The sequence below is a fragment of the Melospiza georgiana genome, chromosome 1 (genome assembly GCF_028018845.1).
Source record: "Melospiza georgiana isolate bMelGeo1 chromosome 1, bMelGeo1.pri, whole genome shotgun sequence".
Taxonomy (NCBI): Eukaryota; Metazoa; Chordata; class Aves; order Passeriformes; family Passerellidae; genus Melospiza; species Melospiza georgiana.
In genome coordinates, this window is record NC_080430.1 from 29,246,430 (window position 1) to 29,269,899 (window position 23,470).

General features: G+C 35.7%; 1 protein-coding gene across 8 annotated transcripts in view; it reads right to left on the reverse strand.

Moving 5' to 3' along the window:
• DGKB (diacylglycerol kinase beta) overlaps window positions 1-23,470 on the reverse strand; it is a 377,398-nt gene that overhangs the window by 258,380 nt on the left and 95,548 nt on the right. For 6 of the 8 annotated variants that reach the window (XM_058024167.1, XM_058024175.1, XM_058024191.1 and 3 more), the window contains exons 3-4: window positions 11,411-11,487; window positions 7,159-7,179 (exon numbers count right to left, since the gene is read on the reverse strand). In XM_058024167.1, the coding sequence (XP_057880150.1) occupies window positions 7,159-7,179; window positions 11,411-11,487 (98 nt within the window). The remainder of the gene's footprint in view (window positions 1-7,158; window positions 7,180-11,410; window positions 11,488-23,470) is intronic. The other 2 variants (XM_058024219.1, XM_058024201.1) reach the window with 1 other exon arrangement.

Genomic DNA, 23,470 nt, shown 5'->3' on the forward strand with positions numbered 1-23,470 from the left:
AATTTCAACCATATCTGTAGGCAACCTACTTGGAGCAGCTGCCTGACACTCTTAAGGAAAATGATGATGGAGAAGACAAAAGGAGGTTTTTGAGTTATAAAGAATAATCTGCATTCAGTAGAAGAACTGAGGTAAGATCTAAAAGTACATCCTCAGAACTCCGTAGTTCCTTCTACCCCAGCAGATAAAAGCTCCTGGCAAACTCTTTAACAGCTCACCAAACATTCTGATATATTTACCCGTTTTTCTATAAAAATACATTTAAAAAATCAATTATGTAGAAAATTCTTTGGGCCTGGCCTTTTGTTGTCCTTCTGTATCTCAGAAAAACTCTCCTATGAAGACAGGCTGAGAGTTGGGGTTGTTAAGGAGAACAGAAGGCTCTGGGGAGACCTTAGAGCCCCTTTCAACCTCCCTAAAGGGGGCTGATAAGAAAGTTATTGAGGGACTTTTTACTAGGGCAGGTAGGGACAGGACAAGGTGCAAGGGCTTTAAACTGAACAAGGGTAGGTTTAGGATAGGTATTAGGAAGTTATTCCTAGTGAGGATGGTGAAATGAAACAGGTTGCCCACAGAAGCTGTGGATGCCCCATCCCTGGCAGTTTTCAAGGGCTCTGAGCAACCTGGTCCAGTAGAAGGTGTCCATGCCCATGGCAGAGGTCTTGAAACTAGATGATCTTCCTGCCCAAACTATTAGCTGATACTGTTTTCCCCTAAAGCTGAACACTAGTTTATCCTTTTTAAGATACCACACAAAATCACATGAAAGAACATCAAGCACACATAAAAAGACAAATTTGAACAAATGGTAATCACTGAACTACAAAAAAAGATTACTAAAAAATCTTAATTTTAAAGAAGTGGAAGTCACAAAGAAACTAAAGACCTGGCAACTGATTAAATACAGTTTTCAGGATAAACTACATATTTCAAGAGAGTTTCCAGGATGACACTGATTACTCTGACAAAAGAATTCACAAATATGAAGAAACAAAACCATTAAAAATAGTGTGGGGTTTTTAGGCGCATTAAAAATCTCATTTTATTCATAGCTTAAAAAGTAGTCTGGAATGCTTCTAATACTTCAATTACTGCACAAAAGACTACAAACCTGACATCAAAGCAACCACTATTTTCCATAATATCATGACCATTTGTGGATTTCTTTGCAATGTATCCAATACATCTCATAGATTTGTGATAAGATGCTTTTTACCTTACTAACATCACTAAACACATGTATCTTACTTCCCTGTCTACTCCGCACCAATGGCATAAAGCAAAGCTCTTGCTTCCCACACTTCAATTTCTTTTGAATCCCAGATAGGCAGAATATGAGGGACTCCAAGGAAAAACAAATGTGCATCAGTCTATGCTTAATATGCTTTAAAACACCTCTAATTACTGTGATAAGAGTTCTGTTTCTTCTTAAGCACTCACTGATAAGTACATTACACTAATTTAGTGCTACTTCCCAGAGGGTGAGTCTCAGTCTCAGGAAGAACAGGAATTGAAGGCCTGGTTTCCAAATAGCAGTTACGATTTTGCTTGGCAAAAGAGCAAAAAAAATCAGGTTTCTTCTAGCTTTGTATCACATATATAGACCAACACTCAGCTAAAGCCACAGCTCTTTAACTCCTGATTATGGCTACAACATATTATGGAGATGCCTTAAAATGCCTGATTGTGTCCCAAGCAGCAGAATGGCTCCTAACACCCTGAGCAACTCAGAAGAAGCTGAACTCCATCTACAAACACTGTTTGTATTTGATTTTGTCCTTTCTCCTAGAGCAGTTAAGCTGCTCAATTTTGTAACTTGCTTTTCCGCTTTACTGATGGTTAACACAGATATATGTAAGATTAAGAAAGATCCAAGTATTCATATTGAAGATTTATGCATTTATATGTATGTTCTGTGCCAACACACAGAGCACTACACGGTATAGACATCAAAAGTCAGTAAATGCCAATATGGCGAATACAGAAAACATGGTTCCTCAGTGAAAAACAAGATATATACAAGGAAAATTTTGCATCTTTTTACATAGAAGTTTTTTATCTTTGCTATGTAGTATTTTAACTCCTACCATACTAATACATTTGAAGTGAACCAATAATTTATTAAGATAATGGAAGCTTTTGATTCAAGATCTATCGTAAACACTGCAATAGAGGAGGTCTAGCTGCTTCCTATATTTTCCTAACTAGCATAAGTACAACAACCAGTTCTTCTGGATGATATGTTGAAAGAAGGGAGAGAAGCTGTATCACTACTTTCTTTCTTTCTCCTCACAAGACACCAAAAAATTAATAGTCTCTTGACAAAAGAGTCGCCATTGTGGATGGAGCAGGGCAGGGAGGGGTAGAAAAATACTACTTTTATTCCTCCCCACCACACTGGCCACATAAATGGCAACAAGACATGATGTAGTGTTTGAAATTAATCTCCACCCATAAATTCTTTTAAAATACCACATTCCTTTAGGTCTTTTATTCTTTTAGATTTGTACAAAATATTTCAGCATAAGCCACTATTTTCAGCATCCTGGAAAAACAGAATATAAGAGAGAGAAGAAAAAAAGAGAAATCATTGATTTCAAGAGATTTCCATGACATACGGTTTTCATTTATTAAAAAGAACATTTCACACGTAACAGAAAGAGAATAATGTTGAAATGTAGTTTTCAATTGATTACTTTTAAAACTCTGTTGTCAGATCTCCAAATGGTGCCAAAAATGTAATCAGCTTTCATCTACTGACAGTAATTGCTCTGGATTATTTTTTGGGATTGCATAAGTTCCTTTAACTGATTATTTCTTTGTAAACTTCTTATATTGACCCAATATGTGAAAAATGAACTGCTGACTAAGAGGAGATGTTACAGGGCCTTGATTCACACATTGTGCTATGACAACACTGGCAAGCACTGATGTGAGTGCATTAGTGACAATGATGTGATTAGCTGTGAATACCAGTGCCAAAGCATTCCCACAAAAGTCAGTCTTGAAAATTCATTGATTATCACATGTCAAAACCTGACATTGCCAAAAGATGTGAAAAAAAAGTGGAGAGACTATATACACAGGATTAACAAGCTAAAACCCATGAGTCACATGAGAATGACTAAGTTCATGGTGTTGAAAATGTATTTTATATATTCATTCAAATTAAATTTCCAATTTCTCATGAAGACTTGCTTTGGGCATCAGGGTTAAATTCAGTTTAAATTCAAAGTCCTTATCATTTTCTGATCTGAGCATTCAATTTAATACAGTTTTTACATAATTAATTTTGAAAATTCTGTTAACTAAATAAAACTATTTCTTAGCTATATCAGCATTCAAATTAATATGTACATGTATGAATGTTTAAAAAAAATTTTAAAATCCACATGCTCTCACAGCCTGCTCCTACCAAATACTCCATATGGACAAATAATATTTGGATATTACCAATACACAGACATAAATTACTGCCAAAATTTTCCGCCAGCTCTTCAAAGAAGTAAGCTTAACAAAACATCTAAAATGGAAATGGGAAAACTCCATTTTTATGCAATAATTAGATTTTTAAGCATAACAGTCTCATGTTATTAAAATAAATTGATACTAATTACCAAAATAAGTCTGAAATGCATTCACCAGCTACTGCAGTCTCATCTCAGTCTTACATGCAGGTAAAAGAAAAACCAAGCACTTTTTTATCAGCAGCTTTTCCTTAATACACAGTTCTATATTTGCATTAGTTTGTATAACCTTAAGTACTACATACATAAGTACTTGTATTTAATACCTAACTCTTACTTAATATGCTACATTTACTATACAAAGGTGAGATTTTGTTTTTTCAAGAAGAGTGATGCATCACATACTTTTAGAAGGCTCTTGTAGAAGATTATAATTCAAAATCTACCTGAAATTTTTACATATCAAACAAAGTTACAAGCAGAATGTTTGCATCCTATCCTAGAAGAATTGGTCAGGAAAAATGGGGTAGGTAGCATAGTTCAGACAAAGGCCAAATAAAATAGTAAAGTTAAGGAATCGCTGAAAACCATCAGTTGTAACAAAAAGTTCTGGTTGAAACAAACAATTTATCTGCATGTGCAGATTGTGTAAAAACCTACTCATGGACAAACATGTCTGAATTGGAATTTTCATAAGGTGCTTAGAATTAAGAAAAATAATTTTTCTATGCATGTTCAATGGCAGTGGTATTCTCGCATATTTTACCTGTAATGACCCTGTCTGCACATTGTAAATTTTTGTGGAGGTTATTTCAGCTGCATTTTTAAAAAATACTTGCTACAACACTTTTAGTAAGAAAACTAATATGTGACAATGTCATGTTACCTGTTATTGCTCATTCCTCCCTCTTTAAAGTTTTAAAGATACAAATTAATAAACTTTCCCTCCATGAATGAACATGAAATCTCTCTTTGCTGAGATTTAACACTTTCTGAGCCAAACTGGCACCTTCACTGATAATAATAACATACACCAACAGAAAAAGGTTTAAAATATCCTGCTCCATTTGTCAACAAGTTACATCCACTTTAAACTAAGTAAATGTACAGACTTTAGTAAAAGTGGAGCTATACTAATCGACCTAAGTTTGACTTTCTCCTCACCAGTATTTAAAAGTATAGCTTAGAAAGAATTAAAAGAATATGAGGAGTGGCACGTGCTCAATTAGAATGTATATATTTGTATCTATCAGTTTATCTACTGCACAAGAAGACTTCAAGACATTTCCATTTGTCGATGAATTCCTGCACTAAATTATTTTTAGTGAAAGTATTTTTGCCACATTTTGTTTTCCTATGCAGTTTCATAAACATTATCTAGATGCCACCAAGCAGGTCAATCAAGCATGGCTGAAGTCATCACAATGAAAAAAAAACAGAACATAACATATTGTTCTTCATAATGAAAACAAATAACACCTCCCCATCATAATTAAATAGGCTGTCTAAAGCTGTTTGTCTTTTTTAACATGTGATATGTAAATGAAAGTGATAATAGGCTCATTAAGTTTAAACAAAAGCTACTGTACAACACAAGAATATAAAGGAAAAAAAGGATAAAACTAAGTTCCTAAAGCAGAGAAGTGTATCAAAAGGAAAGAATGCCAAAGAAGGAGATTAGCACTGGTAGCACAGACTGACTAAAGGAGATAGAGAGAGACCAGTAAAGATAATTTAAAATGTTCAAAACTGAATGGTTTTGCAGCAGAAATTGACTATCTGAAATATTTCACACCTCAGTGCCCTCAACACGCTCCACAAAAAGCAGGCTCCCAGCCAGACTGCCAGCATCTCTGCCTGGCAGGCTTCCCAACTCTCTAGGTATCCAGAAAGCTTTCCCTAGAAATTTTGCCCATGGAGCCAGAAAAACAGAGTTCCCAGTGTCTCAAACCTAGAGGTTTCTGCTGGTGATACACACAAGATGTTACATTCTTTTCTTCTGTAGCTAAAAAGATACAACTTCAGCTTCTTACATGTGAGGGACAGGCTTCTCCTACATTATATATGCTATAAATCTGCACATCCTACTAACCTTCTGTAAATTAGTTCCAATTTGAGTTCACTTCATCCCATCATTTGGACAAAAGCAGAAAGATGTAACTTCTGCAGTACCTTTTTTATAGAAAATTAAACCTTCCTATTTGTAGTGGAAATACTGTACTTAATATATTATAATCTGGCAAGATCTTTACAGGAATTTAATATTAATCTGTCACATCAAAGAACATAGCTGAGGCAAAGAACACAAAATATCCTTCCAAACCATATTACCGTGTGCTTGAAATTTTAACTACTTTTCCACTAATGTCAATGAGCCTAAGACACTACCTCATCTTGCAAGTTTTGTCTTCTTTCCAGACTGCCATGGCCACAGGAACACTATTACAACATCCCAGTAACATCCTTCTCCTCTTCATGACTAAACCACAATGATAGCCTGCATTCATCTTGTGACCAACTACATACTGATAATGCCAGCTGGACCAGGGTACACCACACTCTACCCTGCACACGTGCATCTCATTCCATTTACTTAACCCATTACTTCATCAAGCTTTTCCAGTGTGATAATAATTCCCAAATTTCATTTAGTTTGTTGACTCTATTATTATTCACCTACTCATTTGACAAAGTAATTAGCTAAATACTGATGAGATTACACTCAACATTGGTCACAGACAAACTGCTTTAACGCTGAAACACTCTCTTTCAGGACCCTCTGAAGTCACTCTCTTAGCTTATTAAAAAAAAATAAAGAAATAATGTCAGTCATCTGAAGAAAGCCCTGTTGCCAATGGGGAGTTCTGCTCTTAGCACATCTCCAAAAGTTCAACTGGCCTCTGACCCCTGAAAGTTAGGGGTTCCTACAAAACTTCCCCTTTCTCTCTCTTGACTTTCTCATTGCTCTCATGTTCTGGCTGCCTCTTCCAAGAACAGCAGAGCTGGAGTTTTTTAACACCTCTGTGTTACCAAGAAAGGATAACTAGGTCACTTAAAAAAAAAATACTTCATTTGATTAGTCCTTCTTCCTTTCCTTCTTTTTTCCTTTCTACCTTTATGCCTTGTTTGAGGCTACTGAAGTTCCTCAGGTGCAGTTTCTTGTGTTGATGATCAGCATTTTAACCATTTCCCTTGCAATTGCTGTAAAGTCACAATTGCTCAAAGCACAGCATAAGCCTTATTCAAATTACTATATCTGCAATTTTAAGCCTGCTACATATAAATGGTATTATATGGTTATAGAAATCAGTATTTAATATTTTTTCCTGAGATGTGTTCTTGTCATTTCAGAATAATACAGACCATTATGAGATCTCACAGTAAAGAGAAATTTCCGTGACAAGTATGGAACAAGACAATTACTTGCTCTTAACTTATTTCTCAATATTAATCTCAATTAATGTTAGTAAAATTATGTACTGTGAATGACAAAAATGAAATTCACTCAGTGAAAAATTCTGCCACCAGAGAAGGAATGCATTCTGGTTTCAGATTTAAATACTACTCTATTATCAGCAAAAATAGCCACATGCAGTATTTATTAATAAGTACATCTCAATGGAAGCCTACAAAATAAAATATACTGCACCTATGCATAAAGAAAGAAAAAAATCAAATTAGCATTACTTACTTGATTAAGTATATCTTGTTTCTGTAACACATGCAAGGAAAGAAAACATACATACATTAGTGCAGTGTCATAACACCCAAGCTCTGTAATTATAATAGAAATATTTTTAGTGAAAGGTTAGTGATTTAGATGAGCAGGTTTAAGACATTAGATGGACTATCCCATTTTCTTGTGTTAGCTCATAAGTCAAGAAAATGCTTGTAAGTCAGCTCTCTAGTCTTTATTAGACCGTGCAAGCAATTTATTTCTAACCATGCAATGACAGACATCCAAGATAGATAAATAAATATAATGTTAGTATTTCTTCCGCATGTACTTTAAAAAAAGCATTAAAAACTGTTAACTAGAAGAGCTGTAAATGAAACTGAATTCAGTTATCAGAACTGAATATTCTAAAATCCAAGTGGAAAAATCATGGAGATGATCCTCAGTGCCACTACATGACACATACAGGAGCACCAGGGGATCAGGCTGGGCCAGCAGGAGTTTCATAAAGGCAGATCCCGCTTGACTCCTGGGTCCTTGACACCTAAATCCCTTCTATGGCAAGGTGAGCTGCTCAGTACATGAGGATATTGTCTACCTGGACTCCTGTAGAATTGTTATCATCAAGGCTGGAAACGACCTCTAAGGTTTTTAGCATGTCCTCTAACACTGGATTCTCTTAGAGAAACTGTCTGCTCATGGCTTAGACAGGTGCACCTTGGCTGGATTATAAACTGGCCAGGTGGCTGGGCCTAGGGAGTGGTGCTAGGTGGAGTTATATCCAGTCAGAAGTGGTTTTTCCCAGCACTCACCAAGTCCCGTAATAGATCTTTATCAATGATCTGGACAAATACAGACTTGCACCTTAGTCAGTCTGAAGATGATGCCCTGTTGGGCAGGAGCTTTGATTTCCCACTTGAGGGTAGGAAGGCTCTGCATAGAGATCAGGACAGGCTGGGTCAGTGGGCTAAGGCCAGGGACATGAGGTTCAACAAGGCCAAATGCCAGTGCTGCACTTGGGTCACAGTGAGCCTGGGCAGCTCCACAGGCTGGGGGGAAACTGTCTGGAAAGCTGCCCAGCAGAAAAGCAGTTGGGGATGCTGCCTGACAGCCTCTTGAAAATGGGCCAGTGTGTGCCCAGGTGGCCAAGAAAGTCAATGGACTCCTCAAAATCAGGATGCACTCAAAAAGGATGACAACACTAGGTCCACAAGCACACAATGCTGGGTACTCACTGCCCATTTAGACACTGTCTTTAGCTCTGTCTGCTTTCCTAATTCTTGTCAACCTACTCAATGCTCTGCTCAAAGTGAAATGGATGAAATTAATATAAACAGATCTTGAATGATGAAAAGAACATTTATCAATCACAGCGTCCCAAAAGGCTGGTCTTAGACAATGTATCTTATACCATGTATAAAATCTGTTCTTAATTGTATCTTTGATATTGACTTAGAGAAGAACATGAAAGAGCAGGTGTTCAGCAGTAGAAATTTTAGGCATTTCCCTTACACTGAAAGCAGAGAGTAAAAGTTCCATAAATAAACTCCCTATAGTAGATAAACTTTTGATAATTATATACACCACTTTCCATAAATCCTAAAATCCACTCACTCAATAAGTGATATATCAAAAAGATATTAAATAATGTAAAACAAACCAGATTATTTCAGGTATCAAGTTTTGAATACCAACTGTTTTGCTATTTACATTCCATTAGATCAGCCTGTGACAAAAAAACTGCACTGTAGGACCAATGCAGTGAAAAAAATTCCTGAACCCTTTAAATATGTAAGTAAATATGTAAGTATATATTTAATTAAATATATCCCTCTGATGAATTTGCCATAGGTCTAGGACCCATGTTTATTGGTAAAGAACTGACATCATCTTTTGGTAGAACAAGACTTAAACCATTTGGAGTATTTATAAGATAATTATCTAGTAAAGAGAGAGGTAAAAAGAAAATACGATGGTATCCTCTACAAAACAAAACAACAAGGCAGACATGCTGGAAACAAATAGCTGCACTAAGACTGATGCCAGCTGGATCAGTTAATTTTTGTCATCTCATTTACATATAACAGTTAATTACTTATAACCAATCCACAGAGTCCTCATCCAACCACAAAAAATCAACTTTCAGATCATTCCACACAGCAGGTTGAATGCATGCCAAAAATATAGACACACCTGTGCAAAGGCAGTTTGCTTGTCAGAATAGAATATTCACTCAGTGCCAGAGGAAATTTCAGCCACTTTGCTTTCACTTCAGCTATGGCATGAACCTTGGGCTAACAGATCTTATTAGATCCAAAGTAGCTTTGCTGCTAGCTGTTTTCTTTATGCTGCGCTCCCTGAAGCCTAAGTGCTAAGCAGCAAAGTACAGAAGTTTCCAGGGTTAGCCTAGGTCCAGTACTGACCCAGGAGTCAGTGAACAGCTTGATTCCTGCTGAAGACATTGAAGTCATCACAGGATGCCTGTCTGGAATTCCTTCTTGCCCTACCCTCCTCCTGTCCTGCTCCCTGCCCTGGGTACTTTGCTCCTCTGGAATGTTACAGTGCATTGGCTGAATTCTGCAAATGAAGAGCTGTGAAATGAAAAACAGGGAGACATCATGCAGAGTCACAGACTCATCTCAAGACCAACTGTGCTTATTAGTTCCAGCTTTGTACAGATTTTGCCAATTCACCTGGCTTCAGTCAGAACAGTTTTCCTGGGCACCCATCTTGCCATGACTCAACTTCCATGTGGCCCCCAATGGGAAGAATGACTTTGTTAAAAGAGACTAATCACACCACTTTAGGTAATCATGTTTATATAGAATCGACAATTGGCAAATACGCTACCTGTACGGCAACGTATTATTTAAATACACACAGCATGCACAGTTTTTTTTTACTTTAACAGGGTATGCTTCACAAAACTGAGCATGTATGATGACTGAAAATATGTGAAGAATTAGAACAAAAAACATATCATAGATTAAGACCATTTTATCAGTTCACATTTTTCCTAAAGAAAAAAAGAACAAAACCAAAACTATTGCCTGTATTCTAACAAAAAGCAGGTAAAGGTGGTCCTACAGCCTGTGGATGATCAGAACTTTCCCATCCATTTATATTCTTTTAATGTACTTAAGTGGAATCCGGGAAATCTAAGATGATCACTTACAGGATCAACTCACACTGTTTTACTGAATCACTAATTTTTTTTCCTCATAAACTGACTAAAACAACTAGCATTATGCCCAGCCAATTCAAAGCATCAAATGATTTTTCAATACTTAATAAGCTATAACTCATTAGTTGATAACAATTGTATTAAATAAAATATATTTTCAATAATTTTTGCATTTTACATCCTGAAATGTAAGGTCTAGTAATTTTCATAATGGTTAGCACATATTTCTACCCTGAATTTCATACAATGTGAGCACAGTCAGAAATATTACTATTAGAAACATTACTGAAACAGGTTTTTTATTTAGCTACATTCTGAATCACACTATTAGGATGTGCTAAGCAAATGCAAATTTTAATTGAGGATAAGAAAAGAAAACAATCTGCCTTTTTCTTCCAGCCAAATCAGAATACCTTGTCTAGTGGTGAATCTGTAGTGACAATATGCACACATAGCTTTTTTCAGCTGAATTCTTTGTTTCATAACATCAGAAAATCCCACAAACAGAAACAACACAAGGGAAACAGAATTTACAAAGCAATCTTAATGGACTTTACTTTTATAACTTTTGAAACTATGCTTAATATTTCCCATCTTCAGACACTTGGAAATCCTATTAATCTTATCATAAGGGTTGTGGAGGTGTTTTGGATGTTTGTTTTTTATTTGGGGAAAGGGAGAGAGAAGGGGATCTGTGCGCTGATTTTGGCTGGGATAGAGTTAAATTCCTACACAGTAGCTTGCATGGAGCTGTGTTTTGGACTTGTGTTGAGAACAGTGTTGATAACAGAGGGATGTTTTAGTTATTTACAAAGAGTCAAGGCCCTTTCTCACAGCTCTCCAGCAAGGCAGCTGAAGGTATGTAAGAATTTGGGAAAGAGCACAGTTAGGATAACTGACCCCAACTGACTACAGGGATATTCCAGATGATATGGCATCCCGGTTTTTTGCTTCCCAAACACTTTCAATTACCCCAAACACCTGATTTATAAATAATCTTCTATTTAAAATGCTAAGAATGATGCTATATAATTTAGAAACTGTCCCCATCATTTCTGATCGTTAAGAAACAAGAGAAATTACCCCTTCGGGATTATATTTTGCTAACACGCCATTGCCATGGAATTCTTCTAAGACATCCTTAATTTTCTTGGTGGAATCTGGATAAAAAAAATAAACAGAGAGAAATTGAAAATACAGAACACTGATTTACATAATATGAACTGTAATTACAAAACAACCATCAAAACTGCTAATAGCTTTTCACAATGCACATCAGTAATTTTCTGTAGCTGTATGAGAGCTGTGGGCACAAAGAAAATGAGAACATACTTTACCTTCTTAACAACTACCATAAAAACCGGCAAGTAAACATAAAATGCTCAGAAAAAAAACACTCTTTGATCTAATCCTTAACTGTTAAATAGCATATTTCTGAAGGAGTTTTTTTCAGGACTATTTCAAGTAATTTTTCTTGTCCTTGAGTCAACCAGAAAACATGGTCATTTCCACCAGCAGTATAAAATCTCCTTTGGCAGAGCTGCCAGTGAGTACAGGAGCTGGACAATATCAAGATAAATGGGAACGTTCCAGAAAAAAACTCTTCAGTGGCCACATCACAGAATACAAATGTTCTCAAAACCTCAATTTTTGCTGAACTCTCAGGTATTCTAAAAACTATTAGCTTCAGTAACTTCTGTCTAACAGAACTGTGTAAATCCCTGCAGTTTGGAATCAGGTAGATATGATTTTTTTCCAATTATTTTTAACTATGTGCAGAATAACAAAGCAATTACTTCAGTAAGCTGCCATTACACTAAAGCCTTGAATTCAGATTCACTTAGAACTCATCATGCACATAACCATTTTTTTCCTCATTTAACATCCCAGCAATAAAAGAAAAATAACTGTAACTCATTTGTTTCTTTAAAATGCAGTAGTACAATGGTCAAATGTGCATAATGGCCACAGGACCATGAACTAGTAATGAGTACCAAAGCAGTGAATAAGAGAATAGGTGAACGTTACATCTGCAATTTTATTTCTACAACAAAACCTGGAAGTAAAGTAGAGAAGCAAAGAGCAAACCAAGAACAGGACTCTCTAGAGCAATTATTCAGGCACTTAATACTACAAACATTAGGACCTAAAATGGTTTATCTTAATTAAGTCAACAAAATATGGCATTGTAATAGTTCTTTGACTTAAAAAAAATGCAGCATCTTAAACGTGACTCTAAAACAGCAAATTATGTGACCTGAAAGGAGAAAATGTAGCAGCCAAGGATTTGAACAATAGTTATGTAACAGTTCTGTAACAGTTCATAGCAGCTATAAACAGGATACAACACTAAAATTCAGTTTTAAGAGGTGTTGGGAGGAGGCGTTTCTCTCCCACTCTCATACACAGTTTACACAGTAATAGGAATGGCTTTTCCAAACGTTTTTCATTTACCAAATTTTCTTAAACAAAAACATCTGAGACTATGTGTGGCCCCAATAAAATAGTTTATTTTCACTAATTGGATATATTTCAATGTTCCTGACAATTACAGGGAACAGCATTTAGCAGGTTTCATAAGCAGTCAATGCAAATACTTACTTGATAAAATCATCGATAATTTATTGGTCTGACATTAGAATTGCAACAAAAAAATCACAATTTTATGTAAAAAAAATAAGAATAACAAGTAAATAAATGTTAAGCAACAAATTTTATTATTAGCTGTAATTTAGAAGTTGGTGGGTTAGACAATTACTGATCAGGACAAGGACACAAACTGATACAACAAAAATTTATTTTTATTTAGTTTCTATTATTTTAATATGTTTTTTAATATATTTTAATATACAGGGTTGTATATAAAAAAATCATTGCATCTTATGACAATGACGGCAGTAACTACAAAAGTAGCAGTGTGAGATGAGCAAATGTATGACAGACGTGATTGAGCCTCATCCTAAAAAAGTATTTTTCTGAACTTTGGAGGAAAGTTTAAACACAAACATCAAACAGAAAAACAGCAAGGTCTCCTCAAAAATCTTTTATTATCCAAATTAAAAAATGCATAAATAAAATAGAAATGGAGTGCTTTCTAGTGATTTTAAAACAGTGTCTTGAGGTTTTCTTTCAGCAATGGTTATGCTTTCATTGCCTATTTTGCCAGGTAGTCTATTCATGTTTAAATCGGTATTATACCTATGCAACTGTAATTAAAAGCAAAACCTATGTTATGTTACTTACTAGAATTAAATTAAATTCTTGCTTTCCATTTTTTTCACATTTTTTTAGTCAAGTATCAAGAAAGAATATATGGTCTACCTCAACAACAAAAGCATTCAACTTTTTCTTGCATGAGTTTAAAACAGAAACATCCAAAAAGCACTGTCCTCATGTTTCAAATTTCTGTCAAGAAAATAAAGGTCTGCAGATGTAAATTCTGCTTTCGTTGTCCAGCAAAACTTTTGAAAAGATTTCCGTGTTCAGGTCAGGAACTGTAATTATTTTGAGTGCTACAGCCAAGGCAGAATAATTTTTTACAATCTTTTGTTCACAGTCATTCAATCACTTTTTTCAGTTCATGTGACAGTATCCAAGCCAGAATAGAGATCTTTCAAACTGTTCAAAATGAAATATCGATATTTTAAGAAGAATGCCAACACACCATCCTCTGCCTGCACACCCCTTAACAGTGCTGACAACCCTCAGAAAAAATTAATTCTTCTTCCTCAGCCTTGAGTAGGCAAACTGATATTGGAAACATGTTCCAGCTTTAATAAGTTGTCCTAAAGGGATATGAAGAATAGGATAATTTTCTACTCTTTTTCAGGAATCAGATTCAAAAAGCAAAAACCAAAAGCCAACAAAAAACTGTCCTAGAAAGCTGTATGGAATAGAAACTCCAATAATATGTTATCAACTCCATTTAAAAAATAGTTAAGTACATGCTCTTCATCAAAAAATAAGCAAAAAAAATTCCAGAAAATATATACAAAAGTATCTAGAAATTTTTCCTAAGATTGTTTTTTTATAAAAATAGGAAATAAATAGGAGGTAAAAAAAATGGCATGGATTTATTTACAGTTTGTCTGATCCAAGTCATCTAAATAATCACTGTAAAATGCTTGTGTGAACACAAACATCAGAACAGAACCCGTATTCTCTCTATTTCCTAAAAGTACAGATGTTCTGCATGCCTTAGAATCTTAGCACTTCAAAGCAATTTCAGTAAATTCATAAGCACCACTCATGTTAAAACACAAATATGGTTTTAAACTCTTAGCTGTTTTTAAGATCAAGGACAATTTCCTTCTTTGTCAAAGTCTCTGCATTCCAAGGTCTCCTCAAGAGAGATGGTTTCCAAATATGTGTATATATAGTATATAGCCTGTCATGGCAGTGCATAAATGCCATGTTATCTGCAAAGTTATAGCTGGCACAGTACAGATTTAATGTAGCTTGAAATATAATGTTTGTTTCATGAAAAATCTCTCATTTCTTTGCTTTTACAATTATGTTATTTTTATTACCCACTAGGTGAGAGATTTGGGTATTCATTCAGTCAAAATACAGAAGACCTTCAATTCTGTCCCCTGCCTGAACTGACTTCAGCTCTCACTGTTCAACCCATCTTCTGTTGCAATTTGCATTTAGACAAGAGGGTGGAAGGAGAAAAAGGGAATGGCCCAGGATTCAGAGTTTGTCATGGATGAGGTGAGATGCCATTTCTTACCTCATGCCCCAGTCAGTTTGGGGCAGAATAAATGGGCAAGGCATGGTGTGAAAGACTGAAAAGCCATTACAAGTACAGGGGAGAAAAGTAGCTGGATTCTATACTGGATGCTGCAGAAATTCTGTTTTAAATTAAGACTCCAAAATGATAAAGATGTGACTTGGGATAAAAAAATAAAGGCAAACAATTAAAATAATGACACTGGAAATATGAAACCTGCATATATAAAAGCAAAAGTATCAAAGTGTCTTGTTTTTTGCTTAACTATCTCTCAGCCCTGACAAAGGTACTTTTTATAACTGAAGACAAATTTACATACTAAGTTCAAAACTGTTTGAGGTTTAGCCCACATTAAAAATTGTTATTCACTTTCTAAAGTGACTCAACTTCAGGATGAAGAAAATTGAGCACTCAGTTGAGACTGGAATTTTGTGTACCATTTCTCCTGTAATCAGAATACACAAACCATAAGGAAAACTTGCCCAGATCATACATTTTCTCCTCATCTTCATCCTCTTACTTCAAAATATTTTTTTCCTTAAAAAAGGACTCATAAGACAAGTTACGTGAAACTCACATGCTATGTACACAGAAATGCTTTTCAATTTAAAATGAAACAAACATTAGAAAAAAATGATTCTGAGTTATAATTCTCAACAGAAAGTCATAACAACCTGCATATTTGTTGGGCCATAACTAATTTTATCACCTACAATATCATATAGAGTAATAACCATTTCTATGTGCATTTGCCTTTTGTAAACCTAACACAATATAGAACACATCACAGGCATACAAAATAAAAAAGTTTCACAGAAGTTTTCTATACATCTTATTATGACTTAGAAAAGCAAAAGGTCCAGCCACACATATACAATTTCCTGCATGCCAACAAAGCCTCGCACAAACTCAAAAGCTCTTCTTGACAGATAAACCAAAGAGAAGCACTGAGAGAAATCCAGCAATCAGCTGGCATTACAATTTTTATACAGCCTCTTATTCTATGGACTTTCTTTTGTAGATACAACAATACAGTAACACGTGTGTATCTAAATTTACATGCACAACTTTTTTTTTTCTTTTTGCCTAGTTTATTTTATTCAGAGAACTGGACAATGCTTTTACTCAAGCTATAGCTGTGCTTCATCTAAAGCTTTATTGGTCTAGAAATTCCAGTAATAAAAAGGCCAAGCCCACCAACAAACCTGTATGCAGCACCATCAAGTAAAATTGTGAAACAGTAAAAACTGTTCACAAATTGATTGCTTCAGTAAGGATGTGGCTTACATCCTTACTGATGAGGTACAACAAGAGAGAGGCAGGAGCAGTAGCTCCTGCTGCAGAGGAAAACCTCCTCCTGACACCCAAAACAGGAGCTGCCTCTTCCACCCATCCTCCCTGCTGGGGCTCAGCAACACAAGGAGCAAGACAGGTTCATTTTACACATTGCTATGAACTAAATGAAACTTAGCCAAGGACTTCTTTGTGAAAAAAGCAATATTGGCTGCATGTGCCAACACATCTTTAGTCCATATTAATAAAAAATGTCCACCAAATCCCCCTTCCCTTAGAAGATGTTCAAGTGAAAAGTATATGGCAAACAACAGGGAGTCGGGGAGGTTTAATTTTAGCCTGCTAGAAGGATGAGCTTTCCAAGGAAGCAATAAGTAAAGGATGAAAAGAGAATGCAGAACTTGAGCAGAACTGCAGCTAAGTCCTGACTGAACTGTTAAAAATGTTGAATAAGAAAAAGAATGCATCAGATTTTTACATTTTAAAATTACTCTGGATAACTTTCTCAGTGTCTTTTGGACTCCTTTATTTCAGTCTGAAAGCTCCTCAGAGTGCATCTCTGAGAGGAAGACTCAGGATATCAGGCTGCTGTGAATATTTGGGCACTGTGAGACCAAGACCCCATGGAGCCTCTGGGTCAGCAGGGCAGGCCCTGACCACCAGGGTTTGTCTCATCATCACAGCTGGCAGTGGGCAGCCCCAGGGCATCTCCCTGGGGTCAGGGCAAGTAAGAGCCTGTCAGTCTGCTAAAAAACACCTTGCACTGAGACCAGGAAGGAGGAGAAGGCTTGGGAGCTTCTCCAGTCCTCAGATTCCATCATCACAGTTGAGTTTGAAATGTCATACAAACATTTTCTCATCTCCCTTTTCTGATTTCCTTTCTGTTTTTTGATGGTCATATCACCCAATAGAGGCTCCCACCTCAAAAGTTTTTCAGTTAGAATGAGAATGAAACAACTGTCTATTAAATTAAGGAAGGAATGCTGTTGACAACATATTTCATTCCAAACACTAAACCTAAGCACTAACTAGTAATGAAGAGTTAAACCAGTTTGGTTAGACATTCAGCTGGTATTATTTCTGATTTTAAGTGGGAACAGGGAAATAGCATTGTAAGTTTGAGGATATTTCTACAGGTTTTGAAACATACATTTTTAAAAATACACTAATTGACTTGTTTCTGTTTTCCCCAAAATGCCACACCTCAAATCCTGTGTTCACAACAAGGACATTGAGGTGCTAGAGTGCATCCAGAGAAGGTCAATGGAGCTGGGGAAGGGTCTGTCTCAAGTCCTGCAAGGAGCATCAGAGGGTACCTTGGTTGTTCAGCTTGGAGGAAAAGAGGCTCAGGGGAGACATGATCACTCTTTACAACTCCCTGAAAAGAGACTGTAGCCAGATGAGGGTGCGCCTCTCCACCAGGCAACCAGCAACAGAGCAAGGGGAAACAGTATCACATTGCACCAGGGGAGGTTAAGGTTACCTAGAAGGAAAAATTTCTTCATTGAAGTTGTGGTTAAGCATTGCAACAAGCTCCTCACGGAACTGGAGGACTGACCATCCCCACAAGTGTCCAAAAAAGTGACAAGGTACTTCATGATATGTTTCAATGGGCAAGGTGGCATTCAGTCAAAGGTTGAATTTTATGATCTTGGAGGTCTCTTCCAACCATACTGATTCTGTGATTCTCTGAATTTTTATATTTGTATGCTTTGATCTCATAACCTTTTTAACCTAAAGCGGAAGTTTATTTAACCCAAACTTCAATTATGGCTTCAAAAATTATTTAATAGGACGTATTGCAAGAAAAAATTTTAAAGTTCCATCTGGTCCTTCCATTCTTCCATACAGCATGGACAGTTCTTGAAATTATTTTTTTCCTCTTCTTGAGTACAAATTATTTTCCTCATTTTGCTTTATCGTGTTTCTTGTTTCCAAAGTATTAAGTTCATTTTACCCTTCCTGTTACAAAGCTTTAAATGCTTATACAGTGACGATTCTTGACATCACAAAAATCTGTTTCTTGCAATCACGATTCTCTATTACAGTTTCTCATGGGAGCAAAGCCTTTAAAGTCAAACACATACCTAGGCCATAAAAACGAGAGCATTAACAACACAAGTACACATGAATAGGGATCTTGAACTACAAATGATGAAGGCTCCTGCACTTGCTGTGTATACCAGTATAAATTGGATTGCCTTTTTTCTGTCCTAAATACTATTCCTAAGCTTTTGTTCTTAGTGATCTCATGCTTAGTGCAGGGAGGAGGGAGTGCTAAAAAAGAGGTCACTATAACCTGTTCCCCACAGGTTATAGAAACAAGCCTTGACAAGCTTTTCATCATTTAGTGGCTATCAAAACTATCAGCAAATCTATCAAGCAGAGCAGTACTGCCACTGGTATCTTGGCATGTACAAAATTCTCTATTGCCCGACTACATTTGCATGTGGAGACTTCACATGATGCAGACATATAAACCCTGTATACACATTTTCATCATTAAATATGATGTTGCCAAGCCCTTGCATTTTAGTTTATATATAAAAAAACACATAGACATTATATGCGCCATTTAGTGAATTCAGATGAGTTTTTCCAATCACCAAGACATTACCTGATCTAATCTATCAAATCTCTATAAAAATTAGTGGAAGGTGGCCATATACAATCTGGGAAAGGGAAACAGAACACTTCTCCTTTACATTTCACACCTCTTTCAATAGCATAAGCAGATTTGACCTATTGGGGCAAGTATTTAGTATTTAAAATTGTGCTCCAGTTTACATAATAAGAAATTGCCTAAAGGTTCATACTCCTGGACAAAAATAATTTTTAAAAAATCGTTATTGCTTTTATAAAGTTTCTACAATTTCTATTTCCTTTAGAATATTTTTAAGTTTGCATATATTGAAAGTGTTGACAACAACAGTTCTCATTTATCACCACTGTGGGTGAGAATCTTGCCATATAAATTTTAGAATCAATCTCTGAGTACTTATAGCATTACATGTATTGAGCCTGTGGAAACATTATCATAGGAGGTTTAAAGTTAATCACTGAAAAAGCAACAGCTTTGTTGTCCATAGGAATGGGCAGCTAGCTAACATCTGCCTACAAGTCACAGCATTCCAAGCTCTGCATACAAAGGCAGGGTATGATGCAGAGATTTAGATTTTTTTCACTGTGGTATTTAGACATCCAGCTACCTTATAAGGCTACTGAAAAAGTTTACTGCTAAATAGATAGAATTAAAATATAAAAGTCAAAGAAAAAATGCTACAGACTTATCAGTTAAATTAAAGAAGTCAGTTCCAGTTCAAGACCTAACGTCTGGGATAATATTGTTCTCCTAATTGCTGTAACCTGAAATTTAATGAAATAAACTGATAAGAGACTACAACTATGCCTTAAGTATGTCAGGAAGTTTTTGAGTTTTCCTATTTTCCTACAACAAAGCAGCTCAGTATTTATATTACACTTCCACACATTAAATATTAATATATGCTCATTTATCTTAACAATTGTAATTTTAAGTCTGTCCTGGGAAATGTGTTTTATATTCATTGCTCTGAGAAATGAATGGTTCAAGTACTACTTCTGTAAATCTTCTAGATGCAGACTTTCAAATTTTAAAAAAATCTGTTTCCATCAATGCCAGCTGTTTTCAAGTTTGGTATAGTTAAATAGCATTTTTAATGATTTGCTGTATTTATTTTTTTTCCATCATTAAATACTTTCATCAGAAAATTAACTGCTTTATCTAACTAATTTCTTATGTACCTTTATGGACAACACGGACCATAACAGGTAACACTTGAGATATAGAGTGTATAGAAGAGAGATATCATGCAAGTACATCAAGGAAAGGAAAGCCCTTAAGATCAGCTCACACTCCAGGAGATCTGTTTTCTACTGATCTTTGCTTGATGCATCTCAAATCTTTTCCGTTTCCCTACAAAAACATTAGACCTGAACTCTGTATTTGCTTTAGTACAAGGAGATTTCATCTTCTGCCTTTCCAATTTAATATCAAATCTGGAACTAGGTAATTCTTTGTCATTCCAGGATTCTAAGGAAACAGCAAGCAAGAATAAACCTTATAATATAGTACATTGACAAAGGTAGCATTAAACTGTACTACCAGGATTATCTGTGACTTTATCAAATGACATTTTGTGTCAAGAATATCAGGGAGAGACACTCTAAGGAAAACTGCATTTTCACAGAAACTTACTCGGCAAGGTAATAACATTATTCAGATAAATAGCTCCCACAAGGAAGCTTATAAAGATCTCTAATCATCCTAAACAATATCTGCTTGACTATTTAATTTAAGCAGTTTAATACAGTTGGGTTACTTGCTCTCTACAGGCTTAGAAGCCAGAGCCCATTGCTCTCTTAAGCTTTATTTCTTACTCTCCTATCACTTCCTACAATTCCCTACTCACCTAATAAAAGAAGTGAACAAGAACACATAAATTCTCAGCCATCTCAGTTCAAGTATTCAAAACCAGCTTCAATCCTAAAATTATCCTATAATCTGTTTTCTATGGTTTTATCCCATCAATCTGTTCTTCATTTGTGTTTTCTTACACTTACTTCATTTTTCTCTGAGCTTATTTCCCAGGACAGATGGTTGCTCTTTTGCGCGCTACCACCAATTACCAGTTTTTGTGTGACACATACAGTAATACACAGCTTTCTACATTTTAGAACTTGTCTGTCCTGTTCTATAGGTTACCCCCTGGCCTTTCTAAGAATCACTGTGCTTGACTTCAGGGAAATACAAAATGGATTGTTTTCAGCAAATCTGAGTCATAGGGAGTCTGAAGACAGGGAATGAAACAACAAGTACTACACATCTAGACTGATTTTTGCCTTAAAACAATAATGATGAACTGTTGGATAAATATCTTTGACTGAGTATCTAGGTAACTCTGCCTTGGCAGGAGGCTCGGACTAGATAATCTTCAGAGGTTCCTTCCAACCTGAACTATTCCATGATTGTGTGAATGAGCCAAGACATAATTATGAAGGCACTGTGTGAAAAGGATTAAAGCCAAGTGACTCCTACTTACTACGAAAGTTTAGTCACGAAAGTTTAGTACGTGACAGATCTACATGATGATATCACGAAATAAATCAACCACCCCACAAACCAAAGACATATCAAATAAACAGTGAAAAATGCAGCTTGTACTATAAAAGCATACAATTTACCAGGAAGATGGTAAAACCGAGTTCTATGAAATGGCAACAGTGCTTCCTGCCCGCAAGAATGCCAAGAACTATGACAAGTAAGATAAAGGACTGCTTCAACAATAGCAAACTTTTCAGAATCAAGTTGCGTTAGCTTGGGGTTCATTCCCAATATTTCCGAGACAGTATGTCATCCTAACTGCATTTCTAACATAAACAAAGAGTTTTTTAAATCCATGAAATAGTGATCTATGGAATTTATTTGGATATTTAACTAAGAGTTGGGAAGAGGAGAGGAATCAGTACCTGTGTCAAAAATTTACTTCTGAGGTATAAAAGGCAGTTAAATAAAGCCAGTGTTCTTAAAGTTGTGTAAGACACACACACTTTTTGACTGCAATGTCACCATACCCTGTGTTAGTTTTACATCTGCTTATTTGTATCATCCAACTTCTTATCTTCTTCCTCTATAGAAACTTGTAGCCCTACGAAAGGTCTATTATAAAATTACATGATACATCTAGAAATAGCTTAAAGAGCATAGATTGTACCAATTTATTCAATTTATTCCAAGGCCTCCTCAGAGGCCAGCACCACTATGGACAGTTGCTGTAAGAACCATACTGATCAAATCACTACATTTCATAAAGTAATTTTGCCATTTACTTGTTATTATGGTGACAATATCTTTTAGCAATTTCTGGCAAGTTTACAACTGACTTCCTCAACAAACTTTGTTTCCAAATAAAAAATGCGTTCCCCATTTTTGAGTGGGTCGTTCCTTAAATCATTCCTGCCACAAATCCTGACAATAATCAATAACTTTCGCAGCAAACATCTACCTTGTCAATCCATAATTTTATCCCACATTTTAGGGGTAATAAATAGAAATAAGATAAACAAATCATTTAGTAAAGTATATTTTCTGTCACCTACACTTCAAACTACAAAGATTCGCTCCTAAACTAAACTCAATGCATATTTAAAAGAAAAAGATAAATGTCTATTTATTGTAAGCTGAACATAAACTTAACACATATGTATTCAAATGTTTTATGAATGTGTAACCCTAAAATACAGGTATTATAACAACATTAAATTCTCTAACCTAGTAGCAAAACAACAGTAATGTGACACCAGTACTCATCAACTTAATGTTGCCACTGACAAAAGACAACATAATAGTCATGAGCTAACAGCCTAGCTGTGAGGGAGCTCCATTCCAACCCCAAGAGAGTTACATTTCAAGTAAATGGAAGAGTAAACCATCTGTGAACTTTCTGACTCACCTGCTTGTGGAGATCAGGCTTAATAGACATAGCTTGTTTTGGTTGAGGAAAAATGAGAAAAAGGAAAGTTGGCTGATACAGCGAAAGACCTCCAAAAGTGCAAAGGAAAACAAAACTTGACTTCAAAACTTTGTCAAAGGATGGTACAGGAAACAATTTAGACTTTTCCTCTGCTTTTGAAGATGGGCTTTTCTTCTCCTTTTCTCTTTTATTCATGTTCCAGAATTAGACAAAGGAAAGCATTTGAATAAACATGTTGTACAAAATACTGTTCTAAAACATTGTCACCCAAGGAATCTGTTCTGGCTAAAAAGACATTGGAAGTCCTAGATCTTGTCAGGCATGCAGTAAGTGAAATAAACAGTATTTCACTTAAAACTTTTCATAAAATTTTAAGACATTTCACCTCAAGGAAAGATAAACTCTAATGACCATTGGGAGTATGGCTTTTCTTAAGCAATGGTACCACACTTTATTGGAGCCTATTATATGTTTTAAATACCACTGTATAGACAAACATAAAACAACTATAAAATCAGAATTCACTGACTACTCTTTAGCAGGTAACAGGCTTCCCTAACAAACACAATTAACAATGAATATAGGAGATGCAATTTTCACTTGGTG